The following is a 16,360-nucleotide window of genomic DNA, read 5'->3' on the forward strand; positions in this document are numbered from 1 at the left end:
AGGATATCAAAAGGTAAGGTCACAACAAATCTGAATTTCAAGATGTTAGCTCTGAAAACTCCCATACAGATAATTAAGCAACCTTACAGATGGCCAATTTTTTGGAAATATTCTAAAAACAGAAATTTCAAATGTAAATGCTAAAAACTAAATGTTTTAAAGCAATTACTTTATCTTTTAATTATTTTTTATTTTTTTTATTTTTGAGAGAGCACAAACATGCAAGGAAGGTGTGGGAGTGGGAAGAGCAAAGGGAGAGGGGCAGAGAGAATCTTAGGCAGGCTCCATGCTCAGTGTGGAGCCCAATGCAGGGCTCAATTTCACAACCCTGAGATCACAACCTGAGCTGAACTCAAGAGTTGGATGCTTAACCAACTGAGCTAACCAGGCACCCCAAAAGTGAATTTCCTAATCCTTAGGGAATTTACAAATATGAGATTTCTCATTTAAGTAAAAATGTCCTTATTTTTGGCCTGATAGGGAATTACTACAAAGTAACATTTTTATAAAACTTAACTAAGAACATAAGGCTTTTATACACTCAAAGAAAATCTGTATCACCATCTGATCAAGTACCTTGAGCAGTCAGAACAGAAAATAGCTGGATTTCGTTAAATTGAACCACAAAGGTGATGCCTGAACAGTAGCCTCAGTGAAAGAGCAGACTTGAGCTGAGAGGGGAAATGAAGCTGCCCACCCTCCATGCCCTTAGTAGGTGATGTTAAAAAAAAAAAAGATTTAAACATCTCTCTTACTTTTCTGTTCTACTCTGCTGAGGTGTACACAGGTTCTCAGATCCATCACTTCTCAATGACACAGCCATAGGAGATGTAGTTTCGGCTAGACCTTGCCTCCTCTGATGTTCCGCCATGAGCGCTTCAAGCTGCTTTCGCCTCTGTCGTAGCTCTTCCCTTAACATCTCATGTCTTCGCATTTCTGACCACAGCTATTATTTTAAATGTCAGAGTTGAGTTAGTAAAAATATATGGATTTGTTTTATCCTTAAAGAATAAAATACAAAGACTTCTATTCTCACTCTATTCTTTTTACGCTAAGATATCCCATGGTTAAAACAGTATTTTCACAGTAAGAAAAAATTAGGCATGAATTTTTTAATGAAAGTAGTGGCCAAATACACTTCATCAACTATTTAGAGAAAGGTATAATGTTTTCTACAAATCACATATAAACAAAATGCCAAAGAACAGATCTTCCTAACTGAAATGATTACTGTTTGCTGCAACTATTCCTTAAATACAATTCTGCCAAATATTTGCTAGTAATTTTGAAATTATTTTGAAAAGATCCCAACTTAATAACTTTTTTGAAAAAATTATTTCCTCCCAGCTAAAAGACACAAAACATGCTGCATTTAAAAACACGTTTCACAGGTATTCAGTTTTCCTTCTTTAAGATGTGACATAAGCCTCGGAACAACAAGTACAACATACAATACCTCGTTATCTACTACTGAAGAATCTTCAGGCTCAAAACCGGATTTGCTTGTACTAGTTTCATTTCCGTTAACAGCTGGGGTTGAAGTAACAGCTGGGATATATTTTTTTGTGGGACAATTACCCGCACTAGTGGCTGACAGCTAAAAAAGTATTAGTAAAAACCATTATGAGGAATTAAAGCAATTATGTTAATTTCACAAAAGCAGTTATTTTACCATTTCTCTGGGGCTCTAGTACCATACTGAATTAGTTATTATCAGATCTCAATTGCCGTCATGATCCAAAGAAAGCCTGATTTAAGAAAACAAAAATGAAAACACAGGGTGAAGTGGATGAGTAGCAGCCAAGCCTCAGGAACAACAGAGACAAAAGGGAGAAAATGCTACTGTGGACAATTTCATATACTCAAATCAAACTCTTCTATCTATTCCTCTGGACATTACACTAGGGAGAAGGAAAAAGGATTAGATAAAATAGAAAAGGTTAGAAGTCTAGGACAACAAAAAAATGGTACAGAAAATTATCATGGATGTGTTTCCCTTTCTTTGAAAACAAAACCTGAGGAATAAAGCTAACCAAAACATTTTAAGAAAAATCTCAAAAAGAATTGCTGTTCACTTCCTGTATTAACTATACTCTTATTCCTGATTACCTGAAATGTTCAAATACTACTCATTCTTCGTTCAGTCTCAAAGAGTACTACTTAATAAGCAAACTACAAATATTTTAATTCATTTCTTTAGGTAATTTATGATGGTTTAAGGGCTTTATTATGTAATTTTAGGCCAATAAAAGATAGAAATGCAAAGCTGAAATCAGAGTATTTTAAGGTTTTTTTGTTGTTTTTTTTTAATTTATTTGACAGAGATCACAAGTTGGCAGAGAGGCAGACAGTGAGGAGGGGTAGGCAGGCCCCCTCTTTGATCAGAGAGCCCGACGCTGGGCTCAATCCCAGGACCCCAGGAACATGACCCAAGCCAAAGGCAGAGGCCCTAACCCACTGAGCCACCCAGGCGCCCCTGAAATCAGAATATTTTAAGTTAATAGTTACGAATACTCATGTTCTGAATCTAAAGTAGCCCAACAAGTGAAAAACAGAAGTAATCAAATTCAAATCCTATGTGCTATCTTTCATAGTATAAACTCAAATCCCTAACCCCTTTCATTAGTTCATAAGTTTTATTAATCATAATACTGATATAAATGTGTCACCTCAGTACTAGAAAAAGCAACGGTACTTTCCAATGACATTAGATTTTAAACATCTTTTTTCATATAAATGTCAAGTAGTACCGTTCCCAGTTACCTGTAAGTCAGGACATGCCTTCTGCAATGCTTGAATTTTCTCTTGAATCTCAATCAGTTTCTTTCTTTCTTCCTGCAATTGTCGGAGTTCTCTCTGTTGCTGCTGTAGTTTAGCCTCATAAAATTTCTCTCTATAATTAAATTGACATTACATTTACAGATTCCAATAAATCTGATGATAGCATTAAGCATGACCTAATACAGAACCTAGTCAAATAAGTACCTTCTCTATAATAAGCACTAAATTTTTATTTAATGAAGTCCATGAGTTTAACATACCGTGCCTTCTCATTTATTCCGGCATCTTTCTGTGTTTTATTGGCATTTCCTCTAGTGTTATTTGCATTTTGTTTATTGTCTTCTTCTGCTGGGTAGAAATCATCCAAATTTGAAGTATTGGTAGAGATAACTCCATGATCTGCTGCATCATCATCCTAAAAAGCATCATTAAATTAAAATAATCTTGAAATCTAAAGACATTATCCAATTCATACCTTAAATACCACTGTTCAATAAAATTTACACAACATAAAAACTAAAGTAGTACATTAAGTACACGATGATTTTTAGAGAATACTGAAGCTCAACTTCCTACCAATGACATAAAACGAAGTACTAAAACCAACAAAAAAGTTCATTTATAATCTGAGCTGCCAATTACCCACTAATGGCTAACATTAAGTTGCCTTTTCTTATCTTGACCAGACACTGAGCTATCAAAGAAAAGCTTCCTAGAGAATACAAAAAAGATTAAAAACACACCATCAGATATGGAAACCCTTGATACTAGATAATTTTTCTTAGAATTTAACCTTTTAAAAATATTTTATTTATTTGAAAGAGAGAGAGAGAAAGAAAACACTTGAGTGGGGGAAGAGTGGAGGGAGAAGGAGAGAATCTCAGGCAGACTCTGCACTGAGCAGAGCCCGACACAGAGCTTGATCTCACAACCCTGAGATCACAACTTGAGCTGAAACCAAGTCAGATGCTTAACCAACTGAGCCACCCAGGTGTCCCTTAAACTGTAACTTTCATTTTAATGATTTCAAATAATCGATGTCCAGTCCACTGTCACTTGCTTACGATTTTCTATTCTCTCACTTTGGTCTTTAGTTTGCCAAACTAGTGCCAATGGCTCATAATACAAAAACGAAATGAGAGTATCTTACATCTGTAATGACTACTGGAAAAACAACTAAGTTCTTAGCTTCCTAAAAGGTAGGTCCACACCTTCTGTTAAAAATCAATAACTGACTAAGGTGGGAGGAGGGAAGGCTGCTGGGATGAACTACTGCATTTAAAAAAAAAACATTTAACTCTATATAATTTTATATTTACTTGGGCTTTCTCTCAGAACCTCAAATGAAATTTTAACTTTTGGCAATATCATTCTAATAAAACGTTAAAGAGTTAGAGCTGACTCAATTACAAAACTGGGTAGGCAATTTTAAGTTGGTAGATGGGCATTATTTGGTATTGTTATTCATCTAAAAACTGGCCTAATTCATTCCTATAAAGGATAAGAAGATAGAAAAGAAACGGAGTTGGGATTCAAGAATAGAAAAGCTGCATTATGAAGCCTTTTCACATAATAAAAAGTGGAAAAATTAAAGTACAAGAAAAAAATGCAAAACAAATCTGCCTAATGTTTCAGAAGGCAGTGAGAAGGTACCTGAACAACTGAATACCAACTCTTAACACTAAGAGAAAGTAAGTGACTCAAGAATTACTGTTTCAACAGTCTTTTGAAAAAAAAAATCAAGCAATATTTACCTGTACCATAGCAACAAGATCTTGTAATTGTCTCAGTTTCTGTTTTGCAGCCATAAGTCTATTGATCTTCTGTTCAAATTCAGCATCTTCTGGAGCTTCATCAACCAGACTGCTCCTGTGACTAGTTAATGAAGCCCCACTGACTCCCTCATCTTCTGCTTCATCCTCTTCCTCATCATCCTCACCTTGTGCACCATGAATCCCCTGTTCTCCTTCTCTATTATAGTGACAGTCTGCTAAAAGCATGTATGAAATCAGTAATTTAATAAACTTAAGAAGAATACTAATGAAAGAAAATCCATTTCAAAAAAACAATATGGCAAAATTATCCATCAATAGTCAATCATACCTAAAGATGGAGGCATATTCAGAGCCCTTATGTTGGCAGCAGATCTGTTGTTAATTTCACAATTAGAATTAACTGATCTCCCCTCTCTATTATTAGAAACACACTGTGCATTAGAATTACTATTTACTTCATTCCAAGTTGCAGCTACTTGTGGATTTCTAAAAGAAAGAAAACAGCCTGAAGTTATTTAAAATAAAAAAAGAAAAAAGAAACCTAAGAATTAAAAATAAAATCAAAGTTTTTAGAGCTGCTGATAAAATAATTTCAAACTATGAACATCAACAGTTATTTCTCTATTTAAATTCCTACTGTGAATAATTGACTCTTGCTTTTCAAAAACTTCTGCTATTTAGAAATTTAAGAAAAACATCCAAAAAAATCCAAGTTATATCTAAAAACAAAGAGGCAGGAAAATGTTAAGTTAGATACTTCTTATGATTTACTTGCATTTTATCTAACAAAGAGCAAATTTAAACTACTGCACTCAGTACTTCTCCGTTTGTTTTTCTTTACAGACCAACTTACATTTACAATGGCCAAAATAGTAGACTTAAGAGGACTTACAGGAGAAAAGCTTAAATAAAAAGCAAGCAGCATTCTATTGAAGTTTTCCTGTTCCATAATAGAAGCATTCAATTAGAAGGAACATGTTAGAAAAACAAACTTCAAATTCTTACCTAATGTTAGTAACAGGTTCAGAGTTTTCATGCTCAGAATCATAATCGGACTCTTCAGTTTCTTCATCTTTTGTGTTTTCATTAACAGCATCTGTCATCATATCTGATGTTTGTTCATAATAATGGACTAATTCTCTTAGTTCATTCAATCTCTTTCGAACTTCATTTAACTTCCTGATAAACAACAAAGATGTATATATAATACTCATTTCAGCAAAATAAAGCATTCAGTATTTCCATATAAAAGCAGCCAGCAAAGACAAAATTCAGACCTAGTGCAATATCCAGGGGGTGTGACTATAAAGCAATGAATTCAATTTCAAGAATAGCTTACTCAATATCTCATCACCAATTTTCTTGTATCCTTCCTACTACAGAAAAAAAGTATTTAAAAAAAAAAAAGTTTCATGTGTTCATTTCAAGCCAACTTGGTGTCTTAATAGTGAAGTACTAAATATTCAACTTAAATACTACCTCTCAGGCAAATCAGTGATGCAGACATTATTAGGCATTTACAGAACGTTCCTGATCTTAACACACAGAGATCTATAAAGTGTATAATACATTTACCCAAAATATTAAGTTTGTCCAGTTTCAATTAAGTGCCAGAAAGTATGCCAATGTTTCTAAATCTGTAAAATACCTTTATGAACAGGTATATCATGATCCGTATCTTGCAGATGAAGAAACAAAGGTAAAGTGAGAATAAGTTATTTGTCCATGGTCACACAGCCTTGTGAGATACAGTTTCCAGGTTTTGTGACTCTAGGGCCTAGGCTCTGAATTTAGAATCATTTGAATATAAAAATCTTCTAATGCAATCCCAGCTATTTCTAATCCTTTAGCTGGAAAATGAGAATGCATTAGCTTACAAAAGTTACCCGTAATACAATGTCACATTTCTCTTGGACAACTCAAAGAAGGCAGATATAACACACATATACTTCTTCTACACATACACTTCTCATACACATATTCTTAGAAGAATACGGTATGATATGTTACATGATATGATAAAGATATTTATCATATTACGTAAATTCAGTTTTTCCAGAATTTTCAACAAAGGATAAAAAAACCCATAATTTATCCCCATTATTCAATTCTATTCTATGTAAGCAATGTTTGTAAAAATATTTTACTGGAGTTTTTCAGTTGGATTCAGATGTCCTTCATTTTCACTCTCATTCTGAGAAACTAGAGAAGCAGCAGGATAAGGAACAGATGACGGGAAGCTATTGGATTCTCCATTGACAACTGGTGCTAAGCCTAAAGGCGCAGAGGGAGCTGAAGGTGTACTTCTCTGATCCACAGTTCTTTGTGGAGAGGATGCAGAAGGCACAACTACAAAACAAAACAAAGACCAGCTACTATAAATAAACAAGTATGGCCTCAAACAACACTCACTCAGTTTGCTTACATAAAAATAAAAAGTGGGGCGCCTGGGTGGCTTGGTGGGTTAAAGCCTCTGCCTTTGGCTCAGGTCGTGATCCCAGGGTCCTGGGATCGAGCCCCGCATCGGGCTCTCTGCTCAGTGGGGAGCCTGCTTCCCCCTCTCTCTCTCCCTGCCTCTCTGCCTACTTGTGATCTCTGTCTGTCAAATAAATAAATAAAATCCTAAAAAGAAAAAAAAAATAGTTTAAAAAAAAAATAAAATGTAAAAATCAGTAACATCTTAAATTCTGCAGCTTTAAATTTCAGAAACTTAAGTATCCAATAGCCAGGCTGCTTATTCAACAAACAGACTTAAAACAGAAAGACAAAAATAAGGAAAAACAAGGCTGAAATTGACAAGAACTATCTTAAAGAGTAACCAGTATACTTCCCTGATAAACCCAATTCTAGGTTAAGTTAAACAGGGCAAAATGTGGGGCACCTGGGTGGCTCAGTTGGTTAAGTTGCTAACTTTGCTAACTCATGTCATGATCCCAGGATCCTGTCATCAAGCCCCACATTGGTTTCCCTGCTCACTGGGGAGTCTCCTTCTCCCTCTCCCCCTGCCTGCTGCTCCCTCTGCTTGTGCTCTGTCAAATAAATAAATAAATAAAATCTTTAAAAAACAAAAACTCAGGGCAAATGTGTATAATGTTCAGTACACCATCAACAATGCTTTACAACCGTAGGGGATTAAGCCCCAAAGAGTGTTTCAAATCCACAGCTCAGAGTAATTTTATCTGGTCTCCCAGATGGAATTTTCCTTGTTCCAGAAGATATAAAACAAACTTAAAGTGACTGTAGTACATTCATACCATGAAATATAACTCAACAATAAAATTTTCTAATTAGATGATGGCTTATCTTCTATAGTCTTAAATTGTATGTTAACTACTTTTCTGTCCACATGGATGAGACAAAGATACCTTATGCCTTCAAGGGCAATGAATCAAGATTAAGAATCTTTGCTCTTCTCTATTTCCATCACTTTAAAACTACAGTCATTTATCTCTTTCTCACAGGGACAACCATCATTATTTGTTGTTCACATTATCAACTGCTACAACTGGTTTCCAGCAGTCTCTTTGCTCTATTCCTTGACTGTTCTACCTTTTGGTGCTGCTTTCACACTATTTCCCAGTATGAAAAAAATCTTTTCTTAGAGTCATCAGTAGGCAGAGTGCTACTTTATCATGTATATAAAACTGACCATGGGTCAGTACCACTCTCGAATTTTAAGTTTTCCTTAGTTGTGTCATCTGTGTAAAATAAGCATGATGGGGGGAGCATCTGGGTGGCTCAGTTGGTTAAGCATTTGCCCCAGCTCAGGTCATGACACCAGGGTCCTGGGATCGAGCCTCGCATTGGGGTCCCTGCTCAGTGGGTAGCCTGCTTCTCCTTCTTCCTCTTCCCACGCTTTTGCTCTCACTCGCTTTCTAATAAGTAAATAAAATCTTAAAAAAAAAAAAAATTAGCATTGGGACTAGATTACACTCTAGAGAGACAGAGGTCTTGGGAAAAGAAAGGAGAATGTTTCAGTAGGAAATATTAAGGTTTATTGGGGGGACAGCAGAGAAAAAGAGATGGGTAAAGAATAAGGAACAGGGACTCCAGAGATGTTTTTTCTATCCCTTGTCTTTTCTTTAATAAGACAACAGCTGGGATGTTGAAAAATTATGACCAGCTGGGGTTGACCTTACAGATCAGTTTTCCATGCTAGAGCTCCTACTACAAGAGGCAAGGACCAGGCTTGAGAAGGTGTGAAGACAGCGAATGAGGACCAGTAACTGGATCTCAATCAGACAGAAGCAATAAAACATCTGTGCTGCAGAAAAGGTGGTTCCTAAAGTGTAACTAGTTGACTATGCTTTTCCTACTCCTCCTAAAATGACAATTCATTTCAAAAAAGTTATAAACTTTTCAGTTTATATAGTCTACAAGTTATAAATTTTTTGCACTAAGCCATATGTACTATATGCCTTTCATGTCTTTTTTTAAATAAATACTTTCTAAATCTGTTTGATAGTTTTTCTTAAATCGAAGTATAAATTTGGATTAGTTTTCTTTTTAAGGGAAAATCTGAATATGCTAAAAAAAAATCCAGTAATGTGTGTTCAAGTACTTAATAGTTTACCTTATCTTTTTCTTTCCCCTGAATTAAAATCCAACCAATTTTTCGAGTCCCAAGTTTATTCTTTCCCTTTACTGAATTACAGATTTCCCATCTATTTGGTTATCAACATATATTGCCTTGTAAGTCCTATTTCCCCTCAAATATTATAATTTTCTTGAGGGACTATGAGTTCATTCATTCGCCAGATATTTACTAAGTCAAATTAACTACTACATGCCAGCACATATACTCATGTGTCCCCTATCTAATATTGCTGAGACAGCTTTACTTACACGATGAATTGTTCAGATGTTGATCTCGAAGTGTATGAAGTTCTCCAAGCAGTTTGTCCATTTTTTGTTTCTTTTCCTGTAATACTCTCATTTTGCTAAAAAGCTGTACTTTCTCATCAGGTAAGTGTTCTGAAACTGAAGGATTCCGGCTCTGAGAAACCTCCCTAGTTAATGATAGACTTTCTGCTTGTCTTCTATTGTCTGGAACAGTTGGAGGCTTATTTAAAATAAAAAAAAAGAAGACGACCAAGGCAATGAAAGATTTGATTCTCATTTTAAAAACACATAAATATTCCTTATAAAAAGCAATAAATATTTGCCTAGGTTGTGCTGGTGGGTAAGCATTATGCCTTTCCAATTCCCAAATTACCTATTTCCTGATGTGCCATTATAACATCTGTATGGTTTTATGGACACACATTACTACACAGTGGTCTAGAATTCACTGGACTGAATTACTATCTGGCTCTAAATTAAGGGCTAAAAATGTCATACCTTATATAAACTTTCAAAAATATCATTATCTCTCTTGCCATCTTTTTAGAATCATCATCATTAACTTCTTAATCAGTGTTTCCTACCATTTCTTTCCTATGGTTCTCTATTTAAAAAACTTTTCAAAAATCCACTACAGCTTAGGAAATCATAAAATGAATAAACACCACTGAGCTTAAACCTTAACATCCCGCCACATTTGCATCAATTCCTTTTTCTTTTTTAAGAAAAATATAATACAGATATAACTAAAGCTCTATACATACCAACCCCCAATCTCATTACTCTCTCCAGAGATAAACACAATCTGGAACTAGGTGTCTACCATCACATATGTTTCCATTATTATTGTACCTACATAAGATACACATCCTTCATGAATTTTTAAACATCAACCAAGTGGTATCCTCCTTAAACTCATGTTTTTCATTTATTATAACTCTGGCTCATTTACTCTAACTGACTATAAGATTTTACTCAATGCATGTATCATAGTTTATTAATCCATTTTCCTGTTTATGGACATTTAGATTGCTTCTAAATTTTTGCTACTGACCAAACCTGCCACAAAAATTCATATATCTCCCCTCATGAACATGTAAAGAATTTCTCTGAGATGGGACATTTGCTGGGTCACCACAAAAAAGTGCTAGATATTGCTAAGTTAATTCTACAACATGGTAGACAATATTCATTCATTTTTACCTGGTCCGCAGACAGGAGACATTGACTCTTCATACTAATTTCCAGTGAAGAGGTTAGTATTTCACCCTTTCTTATTCAAGGCCCATAGATTGAAATTTTGCATTTAAATCATTACTTACAAAGGTTATCAAATTGTAACACTTATTAACTCTGAAATTAAACTTAAGAACTTTCTCCAAAATTGTCAGTAAACTACTTAAGGACACAGATTCAAATATAACTTAAGCTTTAGAGGTTATGACCATAAAGAATCTTTGAGAGGAAAAAAGAGCATACTATCTACTAGCATACAAGGAGAAAGTTTCAATTATCACTGCATTCAACGCAGATTTTCCTCTAATTAAGTGTTTCTCCAAGAATAGTCCCCAGACTACCAGCAGCATAATCAGACATGTATGACATATGTATCATACATACTTTGGGAGTGAGGGGATCCCAATGATCAGAAAACTACTCCCCCCCACCTTTTTTTTTTTAAACAAAATGCCAGGTGATATTTATGCTACAGTGAAGTTTGAAAACAACTGGCTTAGTTAATATGATTTTAAGCTCAACTACATTAAAAAAATTAAATTACCTGAGAATCACGAAGCTGATTATGAAAACGCTGAATTAAATCATTCAACTCTTCATTTAATTCAGAGGTGATACTAACTCCAGATAGGCTACCTGTAGTTTCTGTTACAACTGGAAAGAAAATTAATAACTATTCATTAAAGCAAACAAATCAATACACTTTTCAATTTCTGAGAAGCTAAAAATAAACTTGGGGGGTGTTAAAAAATCTTAACTAACGTAATTTAAAACTAGTTATACCTCAGATTCACCTCCCAAACAATCGTTTTAATAGAAATGTCTAACCAACCTGAAAACAAAGGGACAGAAAACTCTAGTACAGTGATTTATCTTTTTCTGTCCCATCATTTGAGGGGGGACACTGCTACACTCCAATTAAGAATAATGACTCAATGGAGCAGGGAGAGGACAGGCCTATCAGGCTGGGTTGGGGCAGTGGCAGGGAAAGTGGTTAATCTGAAAAAGCACAGTGATACTGACAGGTCTCAATCCCTACCTTCCCCCAATAGAATCTAATACAGGGATTGGCAAATTGTTTATAAAGATTCAGAGAGTACATTAGTCAGGCTTTGTGGAAATAGTTTTTGTATCAACCACTCAACTCTGCCACTGCAGGAAAAAAGCAACCACAAATGATACATTAACAAACAGGCATAGATATGTTCCATAAAACTTTATTTTACGCGGTGGGCCAAATCCAACTGGCCACAGCTTGCCGACCCTGTCAGTAGAACAAATTATTCACTAAAGTAGTTGCCTGTGATAAAAGCATACTACAAGACCATCGCTTTTATCTTCCTATGACAGTATTCCTGAGGCAGTATTCCAAAGATAATTCTGACATCAGGTCACTGCTCTACTATCGAACCACCCCAATGCTTATCCTTTCCAGCTCTAAGAGACACTAGCTATAAACTGCTTCTGTTTTAAGGAAAAATACTACCTTTTTCAAAGAGAAATTAGAATTTCAGGGCTAAACAGAATCTCAAGTATCAGTGCAAACCCCACTTTGAAAAGAAAGAAATTAAGTGCAGATTACCAACACATAATGCCAGCTCAGTAAAGTACAACTCTTTACCATGACTATTATTTTGCCTCACTTACATACCAGAAGATTAAACATCAGCCTGGTTTTTCATCAGAAATCTCATAAATACAAGAGAAAATGCTTTAAAATTACTAACCTAAAATTCTTTTTAAAGTCATATAAAAAATAAATTTAATCTTAAACCTTTGCTCATTCTACTCCTGGTGTCTGCCTCCTGGTGTCTGCCTTCATAGTATACTTTAAAGAAAAATAAGGAAGTTCATATTCAGGAAAAGAGCTCTGACCCAGAATTCAAGAAATCTGATTTTACTAATGTATCATGTAAGTATTGGCTAGTCACAAATTCTATGTTTGAGCTCCTTCCCTCCCACATGCGATTAAGAGAAAAAGCTCTGGTGACTAACCTACAATTTTGTGATAATCAAATGAGATGATGTAAACATTAAGTATCTGAAATATCATCACCACCACAAGCAAATCTCTGAAATCTAGAACTTGAAAAATACTTAAAATACTTAAGTCATTAGCCATTAACTAGTATGTCATTGTTTAAATATTTTGTTTTGTTCCAAATTATCTATTTCCTAAATATAAATGTAAAAGCTAATGAAAACTGGACTTTACAAGGGAAAAATGTGTTGAAATGTATCTAATTATTACTATATACATTATATATATAAAATATGCAATTATATAATTATTACAAAAGAGTAAGTTACTTGCAGGTAACACAGTTCCATATGAAAACACAAAATTAAATTATGTATAACAGTGATCAGAGGGCTAAGCCACTTGGCTAGGTGTGGACAGCAGCATAAATTCAGTAATAACAAGGTAACCTCAGTGAGGACCTAAAATAGCCCACAGGAAATAAATTATCATTAGACTAGGATAACAGTCTAGAAAATATACCTTAGTTTTTACTGAGTTTTACTAGGTAACAAGTTGTTTTCAGCTTAATGAGAAATTAAACAGGTTTTGACCTGGTTTGAAGATGTTGAAACAAACTATAAAATTAGACTCCATACTAAAGAATTCAGTATAATTTCCACCTAAATAATACATGGGTAAGAAGGAAGAAGGAAAAATGAAAAAAACGTTTCTTAGTCTCAGGAAGACTATATACAGAATATAAATACAGTTCAAAGGAACTAGCATATACAACTGGGCACCTAATTGAAATAAAAGAGCTACTACTAACATGAGAAGCTAAAGGAGCTCTACAAATTCATGTATTTTCTCCCTTAAGGTTTTGACCTTTCCTTGGTAGGCAAGAAAAATATGGCAATCCCAGGTAAATAAAAGTGGGGGGAAAAAAACCATAAAGAGCCCTATCAGTGTGAGGTACAAAAACAGAACTATAGCCTGTTCCTTTTACCTCTTAAGGGTACTCTCTGATGAAAAGGAGAGCGAGCTGGCTGTCTGCCCGGTACAGAATGTTGGCCAGAAGTTGTCCCTGCAACCTTTTCTGCATAACCAGAGAAAAGCACAGGACAGGGTAAGCCTCATATGTAGGTTTCTAAACTAGTCAACAATCAAGATCCGATCATATAATAACCAGTATCCACCTTGCCATACCACTATCAATTGAGCCTTACTTATAACAACATGCTACCCTGTCGCATACCAGAATCATCCATCACAGCAATCGCTTGCTCTGCTTTGTGCTGCAGAGCAAGAAGCGCAGCCTGCCGTCCCTGCAGAGCTCTCAGCTGCTCCTGCTGTTGTAACATCCTTTTTAATAAGTCATGCTGTTTCTTCAAATTTTCGATCTCTTCCATAGGCTCCTGCGGAGGATCTCTGGCCTGGAAAATAAAACCAACAATACTTATATATGATTATTAAAATTCATGTTCCTGTTTCAACTACCAATGGCACAGTACAGACACAGATGATAAATTAGTATTAAAAACACAATGGTAAGTAGTTTCAGTAGACTTGAAGAAAAAAAGAGTAAGAATAAAATGATGACACAGAGATAGCCTGCCATGTTGAGTTAGGTAGTTAGGTAATTCACAGTAAAAGATCAAAACCAATGGCTTAGCCTGAAGAGGCATTAAGAAAAAAAAAAAAAAAAAAATGCATACAAAACAGGACAAAAGGTCAAAAAGAGCCACACACACACCCCCACACACAAACGAAGGTTCCAGACCTTATCGAAAAGGAAGAACAGAATACCAGGTTAATATCCTAAATAATACCAGGTTAATATCCTAAAAATATCCCTGAAGATCAGACTAAAAAATATTCTGCCCCACTTCTAGAAGTGATGTTAAAAAACACTAATAAAACAAAAACAAACCCACTATTTTCTAACCAAGGACAAAAATTATAGAAACACTTTTATTTAATAATTTGATGTAAGCAGCTTTCATTTACTTACATCTCATTTCATAAACATAAAATAAAGGAGAAAACTTTGTATTCTGTATCGAAGATAGCAATATTATGTTTTCTTTTAAATTATGCTTACTTAGCTATATCTGAGAAATTAAATACTCTGAATTCCCTCCAAAAGCTATCATTTTACCTAGAAGTAGAGGAACTAGATTAAATAGATGTGACTTTAAAAAATTATAAAATGTTAAGTATTAACCTTAAAACCAGTGAAATTTAACCCAACAAGAAAAAAATAAAAATCAAGCAAAGAAACTAATTTAAATATAACTAGGAAAAAATCAAGTATAAGCCAAATTACATAAGAAATGTATATATACCATACTGGAATTTTTCATCAATAATTCACCTTTTTAAAAACCTTCTATTTTGGAAGTTTAAAGATTTTACCGAATATTTACACAGAATATTCCTGTTAACTTAGAAACATTTAGTCAATTTTAAACTTGCATTGCTACCAAATTTTGGTTGGGGTTATGCATATTTTAAGTGAATAATCCCAACTGCCAAAGTTATTAAGGAGAATAAAGAAGTTCAATAATTTCATTTCAAGGTAAAAATGCACTGATCTACTTTATGTATGTACATGTGATTCCTGGAGAAATTATGGAAACACAGACGGCTCCAGAGATTCCCTCCTGGGTGAATCCTTTCTCGATACTCTGCAAAAATCCCTTCTCTTTACCTTCCTAAGTGAGTAAGTATACAGCTCTAAATTAAATACTGGAAGAAAGTAAGGTCAAATAAGGAAGTACAAAGACTGTGGTAGGAATATCTGATGTACAAATCAGAGAACTCAGTCAGTGCTGCCTCTATCCTGTACTGACTGACTAGATTTCAAGAACATGAAAGAGAAGCAACTATCTTGGTCAAATCAGTACTTACTAAAGATTTTCTATTGTCTCAAAATTCCAAAAAACTAAAGCCTTTTTCAAATTAACTAGTGTACTCAGTTTTCTCCTCACCTATACAAGTGGAGTTAAGTTGCTAACACTAACATTCATTCCTGTCAGAATTCATCTTCTTAGTTCTGGCTTATTTCTATTTATAATCCTCCCATCTCTCACAAATACGTAGTTCAACCTTCAATGAAACCTTAAAGATCTCTGATTTTAAATAGTTGACTGACTAACATTCTGGGTTTTTACCCTTTAAGAAGCAAACTTTTAAAAAGAACCTTAATCCTTGTTAGTCACATTTTCTTTTAGATTGTATTTACTTATTTGAAAGGGAGAGAAAGACAGCAATGGGGCGAAGGGGGACCGGGCACAGGGAGAGGGAGAAGTAGGCTCCCTGCTAAGCGGGGCAGGGAGACAGGCACACAGCAGGAGTCTTGATCCCAGGACCATGACCTGAGCAGAAGGCAGGAAGGCTGTTTTTCAGAGTCCATAGTCTCTCATGGTTCACCTCCCCTTCCAATTCACCCAAATTCCCTACTCTGAAAAACAGTCTGAGGGGTTTGAAGTGGCAGGGGGGTGGGAGGTTGGGGTACCAGGTGGTGGGTATTATAGAGGGCACGGCTTGCATGGAGCACTGGGTGTGGTGAAAAAATAATGAATACTGTTTTTCTGAAAATAAATAAATTGGGGGAAAAAAAAAAAAAAAAAGAAGGCAGGAAGGCAGAGGCTTTACCAAATGAGCCACCCAGGTGCCAGTTGTTACACATTTATTTGCAAAACTCTGATACTCAAATTATAAAGAATTCTGAACTACTTATTAAAGGAAACACAATTACCTC

At 35.0% G+C, this 16,360-nt stretch overlaps 1 protein-coding gene across 37 annotated transcripts in view; it reads right to left on the reverse strand.

Moving 5' to 3' along the window:
- The window catches only part of PCM1 (pericentriolar material 1), an 85,330-nt gene that overhangs the window by 48,531 nt on the left and 20,439 nt on the right, over nucleotides 1–16,360 (reverse strand). For 16 of the 37 annotated variants that reach the window (XM_044225467.1, XM_044225466.1, XM_044225464.1 and 13 more), the window contains 11 exons: nucleotides 13,853–14,030; nucleotides 11,179–11,288; nucleotides 9,402–9,618; nucleotides 6,704–6,905; nucleotides 5,562–5,735; nucleotides 4,885–5,042; nucleotides 4,536–4,768; nucleotides 3,042–3,196; nucleotides 2,764–2,893; nucleotides 1,457–1,597; nucleotides 756–946 (listed from right to left, as the gene is read on the reverse strand). In XM_044225467.1, coding sequence (XP_044081402.1) covers nucleotides 756–946; nucleotides 1,457–1,597; nucleotides 2,764–2,893; nucleotides 3,042–3,196; nucleotides 4,536–4,768; nucleotides 4,885–5,042; nucleotides 5,562–5,735; nucleotides 6,704–6,905; nucleotides 9,402–9,618; nucleotides 11,179–11,288; nucleotides 13,853–14,030 — 1,889 coding nt within the window. Of the gene's footprint in view, nucleotides 1–755; nucleotides 947–1,456; nucleotides 1,598–2,763; nucleotides 2,894–3,041; nucleotides 3,197–4,535; nucleotides 4,772–4,884; nucleotides 5,043–5,561; nucleotides 5,736–6,703; nucleotides 6,906–9,401; nucleotides 9,619–11,178; nucleotides 11,289–13,603; nucleotides 13,694–13,852; nucleotides 14,031–16,360 lie in introns of all 37 variants that reach the window. The other 21 variants (XM_044225458.1, XM_044225465.1, XM_044225470.1 and 18 more) reach the window with 3 other exon arrangements.

This window comes from Neovison vison, chromosome 11 (assembly GCF_020171115.1).
Source record: "Neovison vison isolate M4711 chromosome 11, ASM_NN_V1, whole genome shotgun sequence".
Taxonomy (NCBI): Eukaryota; Metazoa; Chordata; class Mammalia; order Carnivora; family Mustelidae; genus Neogale; species Neogale vison.